The sequence below is a fragment of the Macrosteles quadrilineatus genome, unplaced genomic scaffold, assembly GCF_028750875.1.
Source record: "Macrosteles quadrilineatus isolate MER2022 unplaced genomic scaffold, UCM_ALF_1.0 Scaffold_3__2_contigs__length_128488019, whole genome shotgun sequence".
Classification (NCBI taxonomy): Eukaryota; Metazoa; Arthropoda; class Insecta; order Hemiptera; family Cicadellidae; genus Macrosteles; species Macrosteles quadrilineatus.
The window spans coordinates 17057725-17081826 of NW_026542596.1; the positions used below are offsets into that span (position 1 = coordinate 17057725).

The window sequence follows — 24102 nt, forward strand, 5'->3', positions numbered from 1 at the left end:
TAACATGGGAATTATACATTTTATTTTTTTTTATTATCTCTATAACCGTTGGGCATACAACAACTCTTCAAGAAACAAAATTATTTCTTTTTTTAAGCTCTACAAAATGGTTTGGAGAGAAATTATAAAATTTTGTTTTTTTTTTAGGGTCAAAAACGGGAAACATAAACTCCCGTTCCCATGGTCCAATTATGCTGGTTCGTGAACTCGTTCGAAAACGTATGTTTACACGTTTGTACCAAATTTCATCAAAATCGGATCATTTTTGCTCGAGTTATCACGCTAACGGACATATATGATATGATTTTGAACGGATGGTGTTTTTGGCCTCTGGGGACCTCAAAACGAAAAAAGTAAATTGGTCCCGGGTCTAGGTCTTACAATGAGACCTACTGTAATAGCTTAATCAATCAAAAGTATATGGGAGAATCGCTAAAAAGTGATTAAGGAGCGGGACTCATAACCTGGGGGCTTAGATTCAAAACCGGTCTTAATGCAATAACTTTATTTACTTTTTATGCCATTCTACGCTGGTTCTGAGCCCACTTACAGTAAGGTAACCAATCTAGGGTAGAACAATATAGGGCTTTAAAGTGAAAAGAATCTTCTACAAATAAAGACTTAAAATCGTATAAAAATTCAATTCGTAGATAACACATTATTTTAACAGAATGTTAGATGTTTCATTAAAAAAATTTCATGAAAACGTAAATTTATTTTTCAACTTCCATGTCCTCTTTTATTCCGGTTTTGAAACCTGCATACCAGAATAGTAGTCAAACAAAATTAATTTAACAGAATACACAATATTTATAACACAATTTCATGACGAGCTTGAGGAACCCATTTTTTACAGCATCTTGTATTTACCTAATTTCTGAATCTCAAGCAAACAAGCCATTAATATAACCAGAATAGCTAAGTTAACCTTAATGTAAAAAGACTACATTAAAAAATAACTAATTTGAAAACACTTATATAAACGCAATGTGGTCAGTAATAATTATAGAACATATATAAACGAATCAACCCTAAGAATCTAGCATCAAATAAGTTACCAAAATCTTTTATTTATCTCTTTAACAAAATAATTTATATTCTTGTAGAATGAATGATGCCCCTTTTGCCAGAGGCCAGCTTGCTATTACGACTACTTATTTCATTTCCTCATGTCAGTTACATTTTAAAATCATTTCAGTAATTCAATAATGCACAATAAAACAATCAATGCATCAATGTATTGTGGTGGAATTTTGGTTAGAATATTTCAGTGAAGGATCTATTTAACCTGAAAATTAAGATCGATCAAGAAAAATAACAAAAATAAAGCTACATATTTTTATAAGAAAAGCAGAAAAAAAACTTGCGATGAGCACAACAAAAAAGCTCATTATATGAGATAAGTTTATATTGCTGTATTTTGTTATTTGCAAGCTATTTGGAATTGCCGCGACCTCAATTGCGTATTTATATCCTAACAAATAGTTATCGTTTTATAATGTAAATCACGCCAAGTAAAAACAAATGTTATAGACTACCAACAAAATTTAATCTTTTAAAATTACAATGCTGACTTGTATCGTTAAGTTTTGAAATTGAACAATAAAATAGAGCACATAATGAAGCGATATCTTCTAGAGGGTAAAAAATAACTGATTATTTAATTTCAAAAGGGAATAATTTAATTTAAAAATACGAAGTGTTTTCTATTTAAATTGTATATCTAAGGCTATGTAAATCTCGGAAGCAAACCTGTTAAACGAAATTTTAACGGCAAGGATTTGTGTGGCCGTAACATAAATTAGGAGAAATGAATTATATACTCTCCGCGGTGGTTTCTGAAAACGTTTCCCTCTGTAAGCTTCAAGAAATAAAGACGGGTATTTTCAAAAATAAATTCAAGAGAGAATGTAGCATTTACATCTAAATGTTTTTATATTTCTTCAGACTCATAGCTGTGTATTGGATTTAATCCTCGATATAATACAATAATTGTGCATTAAGCGTCAGCTACAAAATTACAATACCCAAGAGTTAATTATTTTTGTTGATGTACAGGGTGAGGCAATGAGAACACCACAATTTATAAATAACACAAATTTAATACTATTTACACTATACACCTAAACAACACATTAAAAGAAAGGTTACCCTATGCCAAGTTAACTTGATAAAGTCATATGTTAATTTCTTAAAAACTGTATAATTTAAGTGACGACGTTGAATACGTTAACATTCCTTGTCTTGCTTGAAAAAAAACCGTCGAATAATATATTTCTTTTCGCTTGAACTTCCTCGGCGACTCTTTGCACCAGTTCAAGCAAATCTCTGGGACGACTTTTGAAAACCCTTCAGCTTCAAATAGCCTCATGAAAAGAAATCACAGACAGACAAATCTGGTGATCGAGCTGACCAAGGTCTGTCACCGAATCTTGAAATCAAACGACCTTCTAATGCCCTTCTGAGTGCGGTCATGGAGTTATCGGCTGTGTGTGAAGTGGCTAAATCCTGCTGGAAGTGGAGCTGCCCTGTGTCGTTTTCCAACTCCTCCAAAGGTGGAATAAAAAATATTTAACATGTCCACATATCGAACTGAATTTACAGTTACTGAGTTCCCACTCGAAGATAATCAAAGAAGTAGGGTCCACCAATTCTTTCGGTCGAAATTACAGACCAAAATTGTAATATTTCATTTCATTCGTTCATTATTTAGGATTAAGTTTCTTAAAATGTTAACTTCCGTTCATACACCTTTGTTATTAATCACTCCTCAGAAAGGCTTGCCTAATATTCATTTTCCCAATTTATATAATTTCATTAATCTGTTCAATTAATCATTAATACTATTCATTCCATAGCTATATATTTTTTTTTACAAAGCCCACAACCTAATTATTTATTAAATATGTAAGAGAATTAATTGCAATACATCAAATTTTTTTATAATATCATTTCAAAATTAGTCCTTAAGGAATCAAAATTTAAGAAGCAGTGAAAGTGATCCATGTGTTCAACAATGAATGATGTGAACATTGAAATGGAAAGGAAAGGAAGCCATTGAGAAGTTGAAACTGTTAGTTAGAAGAAGGAGTCCAAATTTTATCTAAATCAAATTCATTACTACAACTAAGAAGACCAGTTTATATCAAGTTATATCACAGTAGCCTAATCCTCAAGAGGACTCAACTCCATCATTGTTATCTTCAAAATGATGTATAAACTTTTCTTTTAAACTCTTTTAATGCTAATTGGACTTACCTAAATTAATATTGTGAGGTGAGTTTACAGACTGTTGTCACTTTAGGGCTGTGTAAAGGCGTATGATGAAGGTCTTTAGGATTATCAGCACTCCAGTAACGCATATTATGTTTATTGACGTGGCCAGGAAAGTAAAAATGTGCTTCGTCAGACATTATTAACTGGTCTGACAAATTTGGCACTTGATTTTTGATTGTCAGTATTTGATCACAGAACATTACTCTTCGATTGTAGTCTGGCACTTCAAGTTCTTGCACAACTTGAATCTTGTAAGGAAATGATGATCTTGATGCAAATTTCTTCGTAGAGATCTGTTGGAAATCTAAAGTGCCAACGCTTGTTTCCTGGCGGACCTATTTTGACTTCGGGTTACAGCGACTCACACTCTTACCACACTGGCTGGTGTACGTGCAGTATTGCGGCTTCCACCAATTAATTTTTTTGGTTCGACGCCGTACTTCTAAATAATATTACCCAGTTCCCTATAGTTTTCCGATCTGGAACAGCATCACATCGTTCAACGTTGAAATCCGTTCTAAACAAACTCTGAGATTTTAAAGTTCACTGTTCTTTAAAAAAGTTCCACAACAAAAGCTCGATATTCAGGACTCCAAAGTGCCATGTTTACCAAAATGACATGGTTATAAGAACATCTGATCATTCATTCGTGCATCAATTAACATGTAACAGCTAAAACAAATTGTGGCGTTCTCATTGCCTAACCCTGTATAAAAGAGCTGTTTATTTCCCCTATATTTTCAATATTAAAACAATTAAATTGGTATCTAAAAAAAATATATCCCAGACTGATTGGTACCGGGCGTGAAAATATTATTGAATTTTATCCAAAGTTTTAAGCCCAAATTGATAAAACAATAATATAATCTATGCTTATTAAACTTATAGTAAATACTTATTATCAAAGAAGCATATTAATATATGTTTTACACTTTAGAAATACTAATAATATATAATATATTCATCTTGTAAAACCTAATTGTATGTTATCTTCAAGTGAATTAAAAATATGTTCTAATACCAATTAATTATTCCTGGCATAAGCAACATGAAAGAATGATAGTTGAATTAAATTCAATACAAGTATATGCGATTAGTTTACACAAAATACCTGTTGGAAAGCAAACAATAAAAAAATAATTCTATATTTAAAAAGTGAGTTTATAAATCAAAATGCATTACAATAAACTTCATAAGTGATACTACGAATTAAATATTTATATTGTTATGGTTGAGTTAATAAATTAAACATTTAATAAGGAATGTTAAAAGTAGGAAAAAGTTAATTAAATCTTATTGGTTAGATCGCCTGAACATTCCTTGCTGTTTATAGCCAATACTGGGACAAAACATGTTCACGCGTCACACATTGTTGATATTGTTCCCGCCAAAGTTGAGGTAGGTACTTGTTATAGTATCATTCCTAAACCTCTTTTACAAAAAAAAAAAAAAATAAAAATAACTTCTTGATCAGCAGTGTACGTGTTATTAAATTTACGGAAAGTAAATAAAGATACGTCTTATAACACTTAAAACATATATTTACGCTTATACTGTTACTCACAAGACGGTAAATATACAAAAGATGGTAAGTGGTGATCGATTTCGATTGGACACTCCAATCATCATCAGACCCAATAGGCGAATGACTTTACCGTCTTGTGAGTAACAGTATAAGCGTAAATATACAGGGTGTTTTTTTTTTAACTTGCATCTTTATTTATGTAAAACCCGCAATAGATAGAAGTATGCATTTGGCGGGAATCATCTATTGACGTAGGGGGCACAATTTTTCTGAATTCAACGTTACATTCACATTCCTTCCCTGCCCCCTAACTTAATTTTTTAAATAGCAAGGTACCCCTTGTGACATATCAAATGAAAGAGCATGAAAAAAATGTTTGATGAAAAAAAATTGAAAATCGGTTCATAAATTTGTGAGATATTCCCCCATCCCCCCCCCCGGAACTTAATTTTTTTTAATAGCAAGGTACCCCTTGTGTCATATCAAATGAAAGAGCATGAGAAAAGAAAATTTTTGGTGAAAATAAATTTAAAATCGGCTCATGAGTTTGTGAGATAATCCCCCCCCCCTTTTCCCCTACCCATAACTTGTTTTTTAATAGCAAGGTACCCGCCCTTGTGACATATCAAATGAAAAATAAATTTCACCAAACATTTTCTTTTTTCATGCTCTTTCATTTGATATGTCACAATGGATACCTTGCTATTAAAAAAAATTAAGTTCCGGGGAGGGGGGGATATCTTGCAAATTTATGAACCAATTTTAAATTTTTTCATCAAACATTTTCTTTTTTTATGCTCTTTTATTTGATATGTCACAAGGGGTACCTTGCTATTTAAAAAAAAATTAAGTTGGGGGGGGGCAGGGGGGAAAGGGGGGGAATGTGAATGTAACGTGTAGAATTCAAAACAATTGTGCCCCCTACGTCAATAGATGATTCCCGCAAACTGCATATTTCTATCTAATGCGGTTTTTACATAAATAAAGATGCAAGTTAAAAAAAAAAACACCCTGTATGTTTTAAGTGTTATAAGACGTATCTTTATTTACTTTCCGTAAAAAAAAAACAATATTCTCAATTAAAGGACGATTTCTTCGGTATAGATCCTTTGGTTTATGAATTAGGTTTATGTATGGGGAGTCCTTTTTTGAACTTTGACCTACTATTTGAATATGTATACATCGCAAAATGTTTTCATGAAAATAAAAATATATTCTAATATTCTACGATTTTCTCTTTCTTATAATGCAGAATTATTTAATGTAAACTACCTGTTAGACAAAGTCGATTTTAAAACTAAAAAGTCAAAAACAATCGATGTTATAACCCTCAGACGTTATAACAAATCATGTTGTTTTACCTCCTTCTGTAGTCCGAAATGTATATAAACAGGTTGTTTGGAAAAATAACCCCTAAATATTCAGTGACAGTATCTAAAACAGAAAATAGACCTAATTACCAAATAAAATGGACATGAAACATACACGTCAGTCTCAGATTGAACATGGGTCACTAAATAAACGTGAGGCAATTAAGTGAAGTGCTGACAATAGTAGATTAATGACCTTACAAACTCCACCCACCATGTCTCTGTGGGGTAGGGTTTATACTTGACACCCTTCTATCATTGACTTTAGATACTGCAGTAAAACTTCCAGCCAGGCTTTCTATCCAGTTCTGAGTAAGCTTCCAATAGACCATGCCAATTATTAGTTCTTTCCCCCTTCTGGTTTTTGATATGATAAAATGCTAAACTACGTGCTGTCCTCTTTGTTTGCCATAAATGTTGGTTGATGTGTGAGAATAAACAATAGTTCAAACCCAGCTTACTCTTTCTGTGGTTAAATAGAACTAAGTTATTTTCATTTTAAATTTATCTACAATCTTTACTTAGGTATATGTGTTTTATACTGTATTAGTTATAAAAGGTTTTATAGTAAAGTACCGATAGTAAAATCCTATATTCCTCCGTATTACGTTAGTATTAAATCATATATTCCGTCGTATTAAACTACGAAGGCGACACACCACGACGCCACACGCATTTTAAAGTGAATATGAGTAATTGTAAAAATTGTAGTTTTTCAGCTGTTTCTTTTTAACAATGTCATCAGCTGTTTTTGTTTCAGTCATATGATCAAGAACAGCTGAGCCTAGTTTCAAAAACTCATAATTATTGCTATTTCTTACAATTGAATTGGCCATTTGAATTATACATGATAGATTACGAATAAAGAATCATAAAATAAACTAAGCTTCATTATGCGTGGTTCAGTTTTCCAATTTCGTAATATGACAAGTAATCATTTTTTAAATAATTTGTTTTATGTAGTTAAATGTAATTTAAAATATACTTAATTGACGCCGAAAAACACAATGAACCCATGACACCGGCCGCGAAAGCCTACTTAAGGCTATACTAAATGTTTATCAAAATTTTTCGGGCCATTTTCGAAAAAATCAACTTTTCCGATATCTCATAGGTTTTAATGGAAAAAATCACCATTAAAAATTAAAATTTGAAAAAATTAAAAAAATGTCTGGAGATACCATGAATTAGTACCTACATATTAAATTTCATCAAAATCGGTACACATCATCTCTGTAAACCTCACATACAGACACACACATGGACAGAAATCACTTCAAAAACCACTTTTTTGACAAAAACAATACTTTTTTCCATTATACCATGTATGGAGAAAATAAAATTAATTAAATACTCAGAACTCAACATTTCTTACGTTTTACAGTTTGAATCTCAAAAGCTTAATCATCGAACAGTACGATCCATGGAAATTGAGTAGGATTAGAGCAAAGAGTTTGTAAGCTTAAGGTAATAGGCTTGACTCACTTAGGCAGCTGAGTTGCGCAGAGTAACCGTAAGATGCTGTGTGTGACCTTCAAAATCCTCAAAGGTTTATTTTGAAGGCAAAGAAAGTATTTTTTTTTATATCCTTTTTAAGAACTACGTGGGAGCAAATAAATAATTGACAAAACATATATTCGGACCAAAATATTAATATTAAATCTATTGTTTTAAGAGAAAATTGAAATAAGAATGCATTTTTCATATATATTCCAATGTTGGACTCTATTGACATACGTAAGGTTTATTGAAAAACATATCTCCCAGATAAGTTGAAATGTATCCCTGGTCTAAAATATTGCACAGACAGTTATCATTGATTTTAGTAGACATCTAAATAAATGTTGTCTGTATGAAAGGGTGGATAAGTAAATTAATAAATTAAAAACCAACCTTATTATTTATTTTTCACCCATTTTTGTATGACTGTGATCACACAAAAATCAAATTCTTAAAATACATACTTTAGTATAAAAATTAATTATTTATTTCATAAATTAGTATCTGGGGACTAGGCCATGGTTCGGTATAGTTTATTTCCATTGTACCCATACATCGAGTAATCTCAAGTGCAATATTTGCTCAATAGTAACAACTGATGTTTTTCCCTTTGTACTGTATTTTGTAATTTGCTACTATACTGTGGATGGCTTGTTAAACAAATGTTACAACTCTTTTGTGTACTTTTTTCATGATCAACCAACATGGATACTTGGCAACCCATAAGGCCAATGTTAAAAAGTGTTGGCTTTCAATTTCATTTGTTTACGTAGATAGATTTTTGTTGGCAGTTTTATCAGCAGTAAACACGTGTTATGCCAGATATAAATTATTTACAACATTTAAAGAAAACCTTTGAAGCCGTTTTCAAGATCTTAACGCTAGCATACATCCAAGAAAACTTTGCTCACATAAGAGTATATGATATGATTGTTGTTGTTATATTTAAAAAATAAGAATTTTAAACAACACTTTTAACGTGTTCTTATGAAATGAAAAATGAAAATGAAATTAAATTAAATTAAAATGCTTCTTTATTGAGGCGAACTTAGGACCATTTCTTACAGTTAACCTCTTAATGAGACTCGACCGTTAACTTATATTCTGACATACTTCTTGAAGGGAAAGCGTTACCTTCAAACTCAAACTTCATAAAACCGGCACCGGTAAGTTATTTTTTGCTCATCGGTTTATCCTTTATGATGTAAGGATAAAAGTTGTAGTCTTAAAAAGCATAAGGTACAAACGTTAACATGTAAAAAACATCCAGTTAAAATTATATTTTAGCCTACAATAAAACAAAACTCCTCGTGATTGGCTTGGAAGTTATTAAAAAGACATTTTAAAAATATGTATAATCTTTTAATAACTATGAGTCTACCATACACACTGAATATGAGTGTGTTCATTTGTAGTAATGAACTAAAATATTATAAATTTCAAGTATTTTTCATTTCCTCGTTTAACACATTAATAATTTTAAAACACCTCGAGTTAGTTTTAGCGAATTTCCAATATAGTAAATAAGCTACTACTGTAGGTCTCATGGTAAGACCTAGACCCGGGACCGATTTACTTTTTCGTTTTGAGGTCCCCAGAGGCCAAAAACACCATCCGTTCAAATTCATATATATATATATATATATATATATATATTTATATATGTGTCCGTTAGCGCGATAACTCGAGCAAAATTGATCCGATTTTGATGAAATTTGGTACAAACGTGTAAACCTACATTTATTCAAACGAGTTCGCGAACCAGCATAATCGGACCATGGGATCAGGGGTTTATGGGAGGTTTTATGGGGTAAAAATGGGTTTTTCTCATTTTTGACCCTAAAAACTTTAAATTTCTAAATTTCTCTCTAGACCATTTTGAAGAGCTTAAAAAAACAAATAATTTAGTATATTGAAGTGTTTTTGAATGTTCATTGACTACGGAGAAAATTAAAAAAATTGTAAATTTAAAATTCCCATGTTATTCTTATGGAGAATAAATAAACTGTTCTAGTTTGCTTGTTTATGGATATATTTTAATAAAGTTTGGCAATTTGGTTTATTTCATACAAAGCTATCAATATTTTAATTGAAAAAACACACCTCAACATCTTCCCCGTAGCAGCAAACCTAACTACTTACTAAAATTAATGTTATTTAAAAATGGAAATAAATCTGAAAATTTATAGGGAATATTTTAGTAGAAATCAAGCCGGGTAAATGGAAATTCGCTTAGTATGCAGGTTTGCTGCGACGGGGGTATTTTAAAATTTTTTATGTTTAAACGGTTTTATAATGAACTAGTCAATATAAACGTAAACGTGTTCTTGAGACACAATAATAAAGGAAAAAGTCAGAGAGGTTAACCTTGTTTGCCAAGCGGTTACTGGGACAAACTGCTTAAATCTCCATCCACTACTGGCAAAGAGACTCAACCACTAACTTATATTCTGACATACTTCTTGAATCTTTACCATCAAACTGAAACTTCATATAAACTGCACCGGTAAGTTATTTTATGCTCATCGGTATAAACCATAATTATGATATGATGAAACCAATCGTGGCCTAATTTTGTCAATGTTATTCTACTCGACTGGACAACAATTTGACCACTTTGCTACTAAATATGCTATCAATATGACTGGTTTACATTAAAACAAAGTTTGAAAAATTTCTGTTTAGGATGGAGAGTTAAATTATTTGTTTGCATCTTAATACTGGAATTCATAAGGCATACGACTTAAACGGTTTTATAATCTAACTTAAACTCAATTATTCTTAATATAATTGACTATACACTGAATAGTCAATGGTAATATACATTCATTACATTTTTAAGGTTATATTTTACGAATTTATGTTAGTGTTATATTTACGCCTAGCTTTAAAAATTTTAATTTCCATGCAATTTTTTTATTTACAGAGTTTATAAAAGTTATTTTTTTATTTACAGAGTTTATAAAAGTTATTTGTTTCTGTGAATTACATGCTAGCCCTTAAAATTTTAGTGATGGTATGGTAAGCTTTCCCTCTAGATCAGGAAATTTTCTGAGTAATCATTTATATAATGAGTAATCATATTTATCATAATTTTCACATAGTGGAATCATTATATATAGTACATAGTACATAGTGATGATTTATATACTATTAATTATGCTTAATTAGCTGTATTTATCTAATTTTAACATATACATGTATTACTGTTCCTATCACCGTAAATTAAACTAAATATCGCCTCATTACAATAACTGGAATACGATATGTTTAATGTTTCTTAACTGAAACAGACATTCTTCAAATAATAGCCACATATTTTATTTCAAAATAACAATGCATGTTTCCTCATTAAGTCACCGAACCGTTGATGAATGATTTGTAAGCAAAACTGAATGTAGAGAGGTGGAAGGCACTGTTTGAAAGAGCTTCTATATTTTCCTTTGTTCTAACGCTGCTCTCTTCTGTTCTTTCAGACATTATGGACGCCGAAACAAAGATTTTCATACACTGTGAGCGTGTTTTTGAAACAGGTTTTTTTTATTTCACGATTCTGAATCAACCACTCGACGGATTTTCATGATTTTTGTGTTGAAAGAAAGATAATTTTGAGAACTAGGGAATGTCGAAGCCATAATTTTAGTTTAGGGTCCCAGTTATTTAGAAATTAAGTTTTAATTTTTGAAAAGTCTAGCAGCCGACGCTAAGATTCTAAACTAGCTTTTGGTGTAATATAATTTGTCTAACATAACAGCTGAAAACATTCAGCGTTTGTAACACAAATTCAGCATTTGGATAAAATTAAAAGACATACTAAGGGTTGACTTATTTATACTATGTGTAATGCTAATCATTGATACGTTCAATCCTTCGATAAGAGGATGACAGATTATTTAAATATACATAGGTAAAATACTAGGATGTTCAAAGGGTTTTTTAAAAAAATCTTTGTAATCTTCGGTTTGTTTTAGTGCAATATAATTTTCTTTTAACTAACAGCTGGTTAAATATAAAAATGCTCTGTAGAACTATGAGGTTATTTTATTTACTCTGATTTGTCATTTATTATAGGAAATAATTAAGATTAGTAGACCACCGAGAAAAGTAACACCATCGATGTATACAAGTCGAGGCTCTGTACACGAGTCTTAAAAAAAGGATATGCAAATTATTATACTGCTCAACTTTTTTAGGAAAGGGTAGGAAAATCCATTTTTTTACACGTTTTAATGCATCTTGGTTTGTTTACAATAAATGTTTTTGAATGGTTAAACTTTGTTTGGATTAGGCCCGGAAATATTGATGTCAAAAAGAAGATAAAGAATCCTCAGGAATACAATTTTAAATTACCACCACAACCCAGACGGGTTTTATCCAAAGATATACGGATATGAATGACATAGATCGAGCACAACGGCATCATTGACCTAGGATACTGCAATTAGACTAACCATCATTTTATGAAATCTAAAAAGTTGTTTGGCGTGTGTTTAGTTGTGGCTACGTTTGGAGGCGCTGAATATTTTATAGTTTAAATAAATGAATATGGGGAATTATGGTGTACATTGGTTCAATGAGGGTGGTTTAATTATTAAGGATATTATAACTGATAACGGAATGGATAATAAACATAGATAATTAATTACGTCACTAGCTTTACTAGCGTGTTTTACGTTTTAAATTCCTTCAACATGTGACCAGTTTTTTTGTTCAAATGAATATAATTTTATTTTTGACTCAGCTGTTTACCAAAACAAACTATATGTTGTTGTTTTTACTTTTCTTTGTTTACACTTATACATAGTATTTACTTATTGTTCAATATATAATAGAACAGATTGTAAAGTAAATAAAAAAAAAAAAAAAAAAAAAATTGATGCAGTGAAATTGATATAAAGGATATGGGTGGGCGATTGGTTTAATGATGTCAGGACACTAACGTTATAATTATGTGTACTGTGAATTTTATTGGATGTTTTCGTTTTATTTTAGGGAGTTCAGAATTCAGACCTACTGGAAATTGTGTAGGCCTATAGTAAGAGTAATTGTATTGTGTTGATATTGATTATGGAAGAGGCAGGTATGCGATGGAATTGGAAGGTGATATCGTTGACTAGGCTTTCAATTGATAATTTAATTACTCTTTCTACCATAAAGCTGCTATAAAATTTGTCTTTATACTTTATTTGTCTTTGTCTTTATTTGTCGTGTAAGCTAGCTGTTCTGATTTATACACAGTGTTAACTAAATACTACCGTACGTAGGACGGGCTAACACCTCGTCATAAATAAAATTAATTTTACGTTAATTAATTTATACAGAAAAGGCAATGAATATTGTGAACATTTTAAAATAGGAAGTAATGTTCTCAGCTTTCACTATAGTAAAAAAAAAACTACATCATCTAAATTTATTGCACGTATAGGGCAAATAGGGTAAATAAACTGTTGACTGTGATCTATACTAACACTACCATTTATTTGGTCAATCAAAACACTTAGTATAACTTACACAAAAAATATAAAGACTATTGGTCCATTTTCACTGACCACATAAAAAATACTGATTTGAAATCACATGTAGACTATACAGGTAACTTTGGTTTCAAGGGAGTTAAATCCTCTTATTTCACATACATGAACACAATTCATACAACATAGCTGGATAAAGTGGGAAGCACTGAAATACTTGACTAGGGATGAAAATTAGTAAATACAGTTTAGACTAGTTGTTAAACACAACTAAACCTATACGGTGTTATCACATACGAGAAGAAAAGCCTTAACATTATTTGACTTTGACATTGATTTGTGACTTTATCTTACGGGAATCGCCAAAGACAAATTTTAATAAAACAAAAACAGTTCCCCTATAAAAAAGTAATTTCTGGCCATATATGGCCATATCAAAATTCCATATATGTTTTTATAAAGCCATATATGGTTATTTATTGCCATATATGGAAGCAGATATGGCCAGATGTGGTTGTATCCATATATGGTGGTGTCCATATATGGTCATATATGTAGTCTATATATGGAATTATTGGCCATATATGGCCATACATGTTTTCTATATATGAAATGATTGTCCATATATGGCCATACATGTTTTCTATATATGAAATTATTGCCCATATATGGCCATAAATATCCTCCATATATGGAATCATGGTCTATATATGGCCATATATGACTCCCAGGTATGGAATTAAATTACTCATATACGGAATAATAATTTTCCATTTATGCTCATGTATAAATGAGTTTTTGACAATAACTGGAATTATTATAAGGAATTGTTGCCACATTTGGATTTTGTAACTGGACTCCCAAACACTTCTTATAATATATATAATATTATAAATCTTAAAGTTTGTGAGTTTGTGTATTTTCTTGTTGCTTTCGCAAGCACAAACTACTGAACTGATTCAGTTGAAATGTGGTACAGTAGGGGGGCAGATAATGTAGGCATTTCTCATTTAAAGTAATTAGTAGTAAAGTAATAAAGTATCCAGATTTGAACCCAGATGACAAAAATCCTGTACATACATCTATTGTACAATTTTATCATAACGCAACAAAATCTTAAAACTGTCGTATAATTTTAAAATTGTAAGTGTAGTAGGCCTAAATAAACAGAATATTATATTAATAATTAATTAATTGTACCTTTGCTATCAAACAGCCTCAAATATCAATGTCACGTAGTTAGGCTATATTAATAATAACATTCTTCAAATGACATAAAATGTCTAAGAAAATATTGTTTTACGAGACCAAATACAGCTTCTCTTATTCGTAATGGGTTTTGTTAAGACATCTGATATGAAGCGGTTGTGGTCCCACGCTGGAGTCCCGGGTTCGAATCCTAGTCGACTACTTGAAAATTTTGTTTTGAAATTTTCGAATTAAAAATTTTTATTATGGTTTTAATGCATAGTTTATACCATTTAATGTGAAAAAATGTTTAATTGTAATTTTTTTTATTTTTTTATATATTTTTTATTTAAAAATTTCCATATATGGGGGATTCCATATATGATCATATCTGGTTATACTTGGTCCAAAACCAAATATAACCGGATAAAAAAAATTTTATATGGCCATATATAAACTTTTTTATAAGGGTTATTTTATTTAATTTTAATTTTAAATTATTAAAAAATAAAAATTTATCATTTTGAAGTACTAAACTCAGTAAACTTATGGTACAGTTATACATATCTAGCATTGTACATATAATCCAACCTATATAAAAATTGAGAAAATCTAACAAAAAATATTAAATTTTCACAGTTCTAGCTGTTTAAAATTTAAATTTAAAAAATGAAAATTTTTCATTTTTAAGCAATAAACTCAATGAACTTATGGTACAGTTACACATATCTAGCATTGTATAATCCAACCTATATAAAAATTGAGAAAATCTAACAAAAGATATAAAATGTTCACAGTTCTAGCTGTAACAATTCTATTGATAACAAAACAACTCGCTATAATACCGTTTTTGATTTGTCAAGAAGGTTTAAAAAGTTCTTCCATTACAATGCAAACATCATAACAAATCCTATTCAGATTGACATGCACATTTATGCAATCAAAAAGGAATAGTCACATAGAAGTATCAAAACAAAAATTGTAAAAGCCCAAGCACAACCTTAAATTAAATATTTAATAAATAGGCCTACTTATGTTTCGATCCACAGAATTGCCTTGCATTATTAACCTTAGCAAACTTGTTCTCTCTGTTTTCTAACAAAAGTTCATTATGTTACATTATTCCTAAAATAAATCTCTATTATGTTTTAATCTTGCATAAATATTGCTGTCAAAGACAGGAAGTCTTAATTTCCCCTAAGGAATCACCTTAAAATGTTCATAAGTGAAAAAGTTATGCCAATAACTAATCTTTCCTATAAAGACCGTTATAACAATAATGTTATATTCTATGTCTATACCAACTGATTATACTGTATTCCCAAAATTATCTGTCAGTTGTACACTTTGGTCTCGAACGTAGCTAAACTGATTTGTATACTTATGCAATAAACAGACTTACGGAAATTGTAGTTTAAGGTGAATCGAATCCATAACCTAACTAAAATTTGCCTGAATGCAAATACCCTTTTCTGAATACGGTACCGGTAGCCTATATTGTCATTTCCAACAAAAATTCCTACTCACATAAAAATCAAGCACAGCTTGCTTACCAGCTTGAACGAATCTTTATGGTACAGCAGATTTCCCAAAAGTGAACTCATTTTTTTATGTACATAATAACTCAGTAATCTAGAAATAAAGTGGCACTGCTGACCATGAATGTTCTTCATCATTTAGTCACCTAAACATGAAGCAGCACTGCTTGAATGCTGCTGAACCTAGACGTAATTCATCACTCAGTCATCTACCAATGAAGCAGCAATGCTGACTTTGAACGACATTCAGCACTCAGTCATGTACGAACGAAGTAGCATTGCTGATATTGAATGTCCTTCATCACTCAGTCACCTACCCACGAAGCAGCACTGCTTGACTGCTGCTCTTAAACGAAATCCATCACTCAGTCATTTACCAATGAATCAGCACTGCTGACCTTTTGAACGTCCTTCAGCACTCAGTCATGTACGTACGAAGCAGCATTGCTGATATTGAATGTCCTTCATCACTCAGTCACCTACCCACGAAGCAGCACTGCTTGACTGCTGCTCTTAAACGAAATCCATCACTCAGTCATTTACCAATGAAGCAGCAATGCTGACCTTTTGAACGTCCTTCAGCACTCAGTCATGTACGTACGAAGCAGCATTGCTGATATTGAATGTCCTTCATCACTCAGTCACCTACACACGAAGCAGCACTGCTTGACTGCTGCTCTTAAACGAAATCCATCACTCAGTCATTTACCAATGAAGCAGCAATGCTGACCTTTTGAACGTCCTTCAGCACTCAGTCATGTACGTACGAAGCAGCATTGCTGATATTGAATGTCCTTCATCACTCAGTCACCTACACACGAAGCAGCACTGCTTGACTGCTGCTCTTAAACGAAATTAATCACCCAGTCATTTACCAATGAATCAGCACTGCTGACCTTGAACGTCCTTCAGCACTCAGTCACCTACACATGAAGTAGCACTGCTTTTCTGCTGCTGACCTTAAACGTAATTCAGCATTAACATCTACGAAGGAAGCGGCATTGCTGATCTTAATTGTCCTTCAGCACTCAGTCATCTACACTCGAAGCAGCACTGTTTTACTGCTGCTGACCTTATTCAGCACTCAGTCATCTACGAACGAAGCAGCATTGCTGATGTCCTTCAGAACTTGGCGGCGCCTAGATGGTGTAGCAGCGCCGCTGATGTCACCGTCACCGGCGATTCAGCTCCCCCATGTAGTGCGCCAGCTCGTACCCCACGTACTCGCCGTCGTCCACGTCCTGCAGGCTAGAGTTGCTGATAGTATCACTGTTGAGCCTCAGCTTCTTGCCGATGACGTGTGGCACGGCAGGTGACCTGTAGGCTGGCTGGACACTACGAGGACCACGGCCCACCATCACTACAGCCTCCTTGGTCGTGCAGGACATGGAGGACCGAGCCACTAGTGTTCCCGGAACTCCTGCCCTCGACAGGATGCTGTAGCTGCGAGTTTGACGGCTGCTTTTGCCACGGGAACACAACTGAGCCAGCGTCGCCTGAAATGCAATCCGATAAACATAAACTGAACATATCATGGAAACAAGCTAAATGCATTCAAGAATACAAAATATTGAATGTGACGATTTATGATCTTACTCGTAGTAACACTGTTACAAAATTTTCAAGAAAGCCCGGTAAGAGTGTAAAGATGTATTTTCATCCAAAGTAAAAAACTGCTTCTTTCGTTTGGTTTGTTGCAAAAGGACATTACACTTATTTTATTCCAAACTAACGTACTTCCAGAGTCTCATTTTGGTATGGTGCACTCACAGAAAAATGCGAATACTTTTGGTTAGAAAAAAATCAATGAGATGGTTTGGCTTACCTTGAACGCTTGGCGAAACTTGTTGCTCATCGTATGGTATAGGAAGGGGTTGACACAGGTTGACAGGAAGTAGAGCACCCCAGACACATAGGTAAGAGCGTTGTAGACTGCGACCAGCATAGGACCGTGGTTGGTGGTGCTGCTAGCATAGACAGCCAGCAACCGTTGACAATGGAATGGCGCCCAGCATATGAAAAACGCCACCACCACCGCCACTATAACACCAGGCTTTGTATAGTAAAACACAATTCTTCTGAGGCTTTAAAACTTACGTGTACACTACGTAGCCTATGTAATATATAATGATAAAGTATATACGCCAGAGTTCAAGAGTATTCGGGTTTTGAGTTCTATTATCAGGTTGTGTCTTGGAAGTAAAGCAAGTTACTTGGATGTTTTAATGGTACACAATATTTGCATGTGATTTTACATTTTCAGCTAAAGCACCACCCGATGATAGCTTTGTTATTCCATTCATTAATCTCTCAACCTCTCCTTGATCTAGACACCTTGAAGTTTTGATTTAGTAGTCAATATGGTAATAATTATTTAGCACGTAAGTATGACATAAAGATTCATAACTATGTTACATGTTGGCGTGATCTTTTATCACTATACCCAGTGTTGTTAGTGCTCTTAAGCTGTCCGTTGTGTATAAAATTAAAACGTTTTCTATTACAATATTGCTGGATCCTTTAAAAGCAAATCTTAATTATTGAGTCAAAACCAACTGCCTCGTCATTACAACAAAATTTGTTACCTTCTTAAGAGGACGCGTGATAGGGCTATGATTAAACAATCAGTACAAGGAATATATATACGTCTTATTACAGTTATAGAACATTCCAAAATATCTATCTACCTGTGTGTGTAGTTGATAATCTTTAAACTTGGACTTACCTAACATACGAACAACGTGGTTGTGACCACGGCTCGTCGCATATGACTGTTGCTGCTGGTTTGTGCTGCTCGGCCTCTTCAGCATTCGTGATCGTCTGAGATTCAGTCCAATCAGGATATACAGGATCGTGATCAGTGTCATCGGAACCACGAAGAACAGACCGGTGGAGATGTGGAAAGCATGCTTGATGAACTCAAACTTGAGAGTGCAAATTAATTTCTCTGGGTCGTCTGTACCATTTACTTTGCCCATGCTGGCTACTCCAAACTGAATTGCCTAAAGAAGCAAAACATAAACATTATCATCTCAGGTTACTACTATTTTTTTCTCTTAGAATTCTTCATGCATAAAATACTTCTCTTCCAACTATTTTTACAAAAAAATTTGTGTATGTGTTAACAAATCATTTATGATTTGTATTTTTTAAAGGAGGTCTCTGTTTTGGGTACTACGCCTTTCCAATTATATATATTATTTTTTGAAATGGAGGACTTACAGCTTGAGTTATCCTTACAACTACCGGGCCACGACCTAAATTAAATAGAACATTGCCAGTCACTCCCTACAAGGGTATCCTATGTGAAGATTGATTCTAGGTATGTAATACGTTTTCAAAAATTATATATTTTTTTAAATTCTCCCAACGCGGGGTATTAGATGTTTTTGTCAGAAGGATATCAAGTGTGGTAGGTAAGGGCATCACGTCGTGGAGATCTTGCAATATTTAGTAAAGCGTTGCAATAAATAACTGCCTTCCAAACTAATACTTTCAATGAGAAAAAACATTCCGTTTTAGTATCAGCCCTTTTGATATTCAATAAGGAATATTTTTTAAAAGTAATTTGCTTACTAACTATTAACTAAAACTATTATATATCGCCATTACTTATTATATAAAACTATTACATTAAATAAAAATCATTTTTGTTCAATCAAAAACAAACTTCAACAAAACAAACTTATCATTTTTGAGAACAAAATATTGAGGAAGATTTTCTGTCCTATAAATGAAGAAGGTATGTGGCGAATAAAAACAACCGAGAGCTCCGAGAACTGTACAAAGAACCGGACATTGTAGCCATAGTGAAGAGTAGACGACTGAGATGGGCCATGTAGAAAGAAGGAAAGAAGAAAGTATGCTTGAAGATCGCCAATGGACAACCACGAGGCACTCGGAAGACCAAAGTTGAGATGGAGAGACCAAGTCCAGAAAGACCTACACAGAGTGGGAGCATCTCTTGACTTGGCGGCAGATCGGCAGTGGAGGCAACTTGTTGGCGAGGCCAAAAACCTTCTTAGGTTTGAGTGGCCAAGGAGGTAAGGTAAGGTAATTTGCTTATCATCAATTTTCGACTACCAAATCACCCCCTCACGGACCTAATTGTCTTTGAAACATAAATACAGTTATGTAACGTTGCAACATAAGTATCAGAGGTGACAGCAAGAGCACATTGCAACATTGCAGATGGTTGGTCTCGAACCACTAGTACAAGTGCTCACTATGGTCACAGAAAACATACCACTATGACCCAGAATGCCAACGGCATGGTAAAAAGCATTAAGTGTTTTGAGAGAGCTTTGACTGTCAATCGTAGGCAGCGCCACCAGCGTTGCTATGCTGAGTGCATGGCACGATTGACAGGCAAAGCTCTCTCAAAACACTTAATGCTTTTTACCATGCCGTTGGCATTCTGGGTTATAGTAATGTGTTTTCTGTGCTATGGTGAGCTCCCTGTGAACGGTTGTTATACCTGAGGTACTGCGAGACACAGAGCCAGCACCCAGATGGCCATGATGAACTTGATGGCCCTGGACAGTTTGCTGACGGTGTAGGACAGGAAGGGATGGCAGATGGCGACGTATCTCTCGACAGTGAAGGCTGTGATGGTCAGGACAGTCGCGTTCGCCGACGTCTCCTGGGCAAACGACGTCATCCGACAGAAAAACTCCCCGAACACATAAGGGTACCTGGAATAACGACAGGCTTTAGATTGACCTCTGTCTCGTGATGTGGAAAACCGGTTACCTCCCGCTATCTCCGCGTCCCGCCACCTCCGTGTACCGCTACCTCCGAATTTCAGAGTGACCCCTATAATCCTCGGTTACTTCCTGCGTTAAGACTTTCCGTCCAAACCTAACCTAACCTAACTTAACTTAACTTAACCTAACCTAACCTAACCTAACCTAACCTAACCTAATCTAACCTAACCTGGCCTAACCTAACCTAACCCACGGGTTAAATTTTCATTAAATCTTCCATCCACGGGGCTTCGCAGCCGTAGATGCAATGACAGCTAATAACGCAGGCAGTGACGGGATTATAAGGGTCACTCAAGAATTCGGAGATGGCGGGGCAGATTTGGGTTCGGAGATGGTGGAACGCGGAGATAGTGGGAGCACACGGGAAAACTAACTAAACAAAAATAATCATTACACCTTATGGTACACAATTAGACAGGATAAGCTACGCCATAATTATATTCTAGATATTGATGTATATAATTGTATAAACATTTCTACGAATACATATCAACGTAACACATAGCGATGGATTTAAGCTATCTAAACCAGCATTCATTCTAAAAATTCCCTAGTAATGTGTAATAAAGATTTGCTCTTAACAGAGTCTATATTCTGCAATAAAGTCGTTGCTTTATAGCTGCTTGATTTTGTCAGGGAGTCTAATGTAAAGTTACAAGCGCTAAACCGAAAAACTCAATTTTTGTCTTGTTAAAAGGGGGATCTCAATTTTGGACTTGCATATTGGGTTATGGAAATTCACTTTTTACCTTTCTGAACTTTTGCAGTTTAAAGTGGTTGTAACAGACATAGAATAAAAGAATGTAGTAACTATCTGTATCCAATACTTAAGTATTTTCAACCATTTGAATTTATTACGTGTTAATGATTTATATTAATAAATAAGACACATTATGTTAACTTTTTATGGATTAAGAGTTCTACCTTACACAGTCTCGTCCTGATACAGAAGTTAAAACACAAGACATTTAATAGTTTTTCATGAATGCAACAGAGACGTTGTCTTGTTCAGGTCTAATCACAACGTAACTTAGTAAATTGATAATTATTTTAGTGATGCTGTTTACTATGATCAATTGTAAAGAAGTCAATAGAAAATAGACCTAGTCAATAGACATTTCGAGAGCGGAAATGACTGTGCTAGTAATACACACAATATTTTCCTACCACCATAATTAACTTATGGTAACCTTACACGCAGATTAACTTTTAGGTGTTATAGTTATGTTTAAGGTTATTTTTTTGCACCCCGGTTGTTGAGGAACGTACTGGATCCGTGGCTGTGGTTAGTGTAGAAACGACAACTGTGAAATCAGCTGATTAGCGAGCGGGAATGATACTCTAAGAGGTATTTTGCGTACTGTTTACAGCAATTTGATCATTTACAAGCGGGGGAAAAAGGATAAACATAATCTTGTATGACCTTTTAAAGCAAGGTTTGGTAAAGATAAAAATTTCACAAATCCGTATAGGACATTGGTTTTATAAGCTATAGAAATCTTTTAAAAATTACTGAAATACAAAATTAAAATTGTTTACAAGGATGTTAGTCTACAGGAATATTACGAGGATAACAACTGTCCTTTGCATATATAAAACCTCTGATTTACAACACATTTTTCCATTGGGCTATAAACTCAGTATATAAATCAGCTGGCGTAATGCTAGGGTCTAGTTTAACAGGCTTTGCTGCAATAACTACCGTACCATGGAACAAGTTGTGTTTATTGCTCCACAAGCCGTCCTACACAATACTTTTGGATGAAAATATTGAGAAATATTTTAAGGACTAACTCCAATATAATGACATATTTTTATATTATTATAACACTTTTGTAAAACAATTAAAATATCGTTAGATTAAAATTTCAACTAACATTGTCAAGGCAACATTATGGTTATCACTGAATCACTGAATTTACTAAAAAAATAATGTTGCGACAAATAAATCTATTGTTTGTTTCCTTAATTATTTATAACCAAAGAATAGTATATTTCGTACCTAGGGCCGAAAATGAGGATTTTGCCGGCTCGAGATAGTTTTTAGCTCGAGACGAAGTCGAGAACGAAAAACGATTAAAAACAGCAAAATTTCTGTCCGTGGTACGCACGCTATTTTTTCACCACACTAAACCCTATTACCACTATTAACCACAAAAATAATTCACACCGATAGTCAACACAACTACAACTTTAAGGTTATGTGAAGAAATAAATTGAGGAATCAGCAAAAATAATAGTAAATAGTTGCTAGGCAGCTGTGACAATAAAACAACTCTATTGCAATGCTATGACACTGATTGTGTATTTAATATGCGTTAATAATAAGCGGGCAGCTGATTTTGAGGCCCTAGGTATGTAAAAAACTGCTCGGTCCCCAAATGACGATGACAGCTGGCATGACCAGCAAAACTTAACTTTCAGTCACCTATTAACGTACCGAAACAGCTAAAAACATCATAGTGTGGTGAAAAAGACATTACAGATTCATTTGCCATGCAATAAGATACCAACACCCCACAAAATTGTTCTTAAAAGATAAGCAAGAGGGGGAATACGAATACTAAGACACTGACAAGCTCAAGTCTTTTAATTCAGGTATTTTTTTTATGTCAGTGTTTCACATATAAGTAGAATAGTTTTAAATAGAGAATGGAAGAATATTACTTTTTTATTAAAATCTTGAAAATCAGTGAACACAGAAGATGGTCTGACACTTATGGAAGTATTTGTAGTCCAGCCAAGAAGACAGGTGCATATTTGTGTAATTGTACATAGCTTAATTACTTTACCAGCCAATTAAAGTATGTTTTTCGAGTGAGCTTTCGGTCTATTGTCTCTTGCTTCTAATTTTTTGCGATTAAAAACTGCATCTTTTACATATACGTACATTTATCCCGCAATTCTTTAAATCACACAAATATGTTTTTGAACCATACAGTGATTACTTGTAATATTCATGCTATCACTTAGAGTCACGTGTAACTATTCTCTCACCTGTACCAAATCTGATACATCTCCTGAGGGAGGCCAGTCAGCAGCAGCAATAGGTCTGAGATGGCCAGGCTGAACAGGTAGTAGTTGGTGGCCGTGTGCATATGCTTGTTGCGAGCGATGACGACACAGGTGCTGATGTTGCCGACCACGCCACTCACCAGGATCACGGCGTACAGACATGTCATGGGGACGACGACGAAGAGAGGGTCCCGTTGTGAGATGTAGACAACCCCTGGGTCTTCGCCCCATGGTGACGTCTGGTTAGCGTCCTCCCACCAGCTGACACTACTGTTGCTCTCAGTCCAGTTCATGACTTACATTTCTGATCCATCATTGTTGGTCCAGTTTACTTGGCTCTCGGTGCACATCTCATTGACTTTTATGAGAGTGCGAAGATGTATTGTGTGTTGGAATACTCATCTCTGAAAAATACAATAAACGAGTATGATGTATTGTATTCAAAGAAATGCA

The 24102-nt window shown here is 33.7% G+C and overlaps 1 protein-coding gene across 1 annotated transcript; it reads right to left on the bottom strand.

The window, feature by feature from the left end:
• Positions 1-16817: 16817 nt before the first annotated feature.
• On the bottom strand, positions 16818-23963 carry LOC128988836 (pyrokinin-1 receptor-like). The gene is made up of 5 exons (XM_054410522.1): positions 23632-23963; positions 20346-20562; positions 18594-18870; positions 17694-17908; positions 16818-17364 (listed from the first exon to the last, which is right to left on the bottom strand). The coding sequence occupies exons 1-5, from the start codon at positions 23940-23942 to the stop codon at positions 17041-17043; spliced, it is 1344 nt and encodes a 447-aa protein (XP_054266497.1). The 5' UTR covers positions 23943-23963; the 3' UTR covers positions 16818-17040.
• Between the last annotated feature and the right edge of the window lie 139 nt (positions 23964-24102).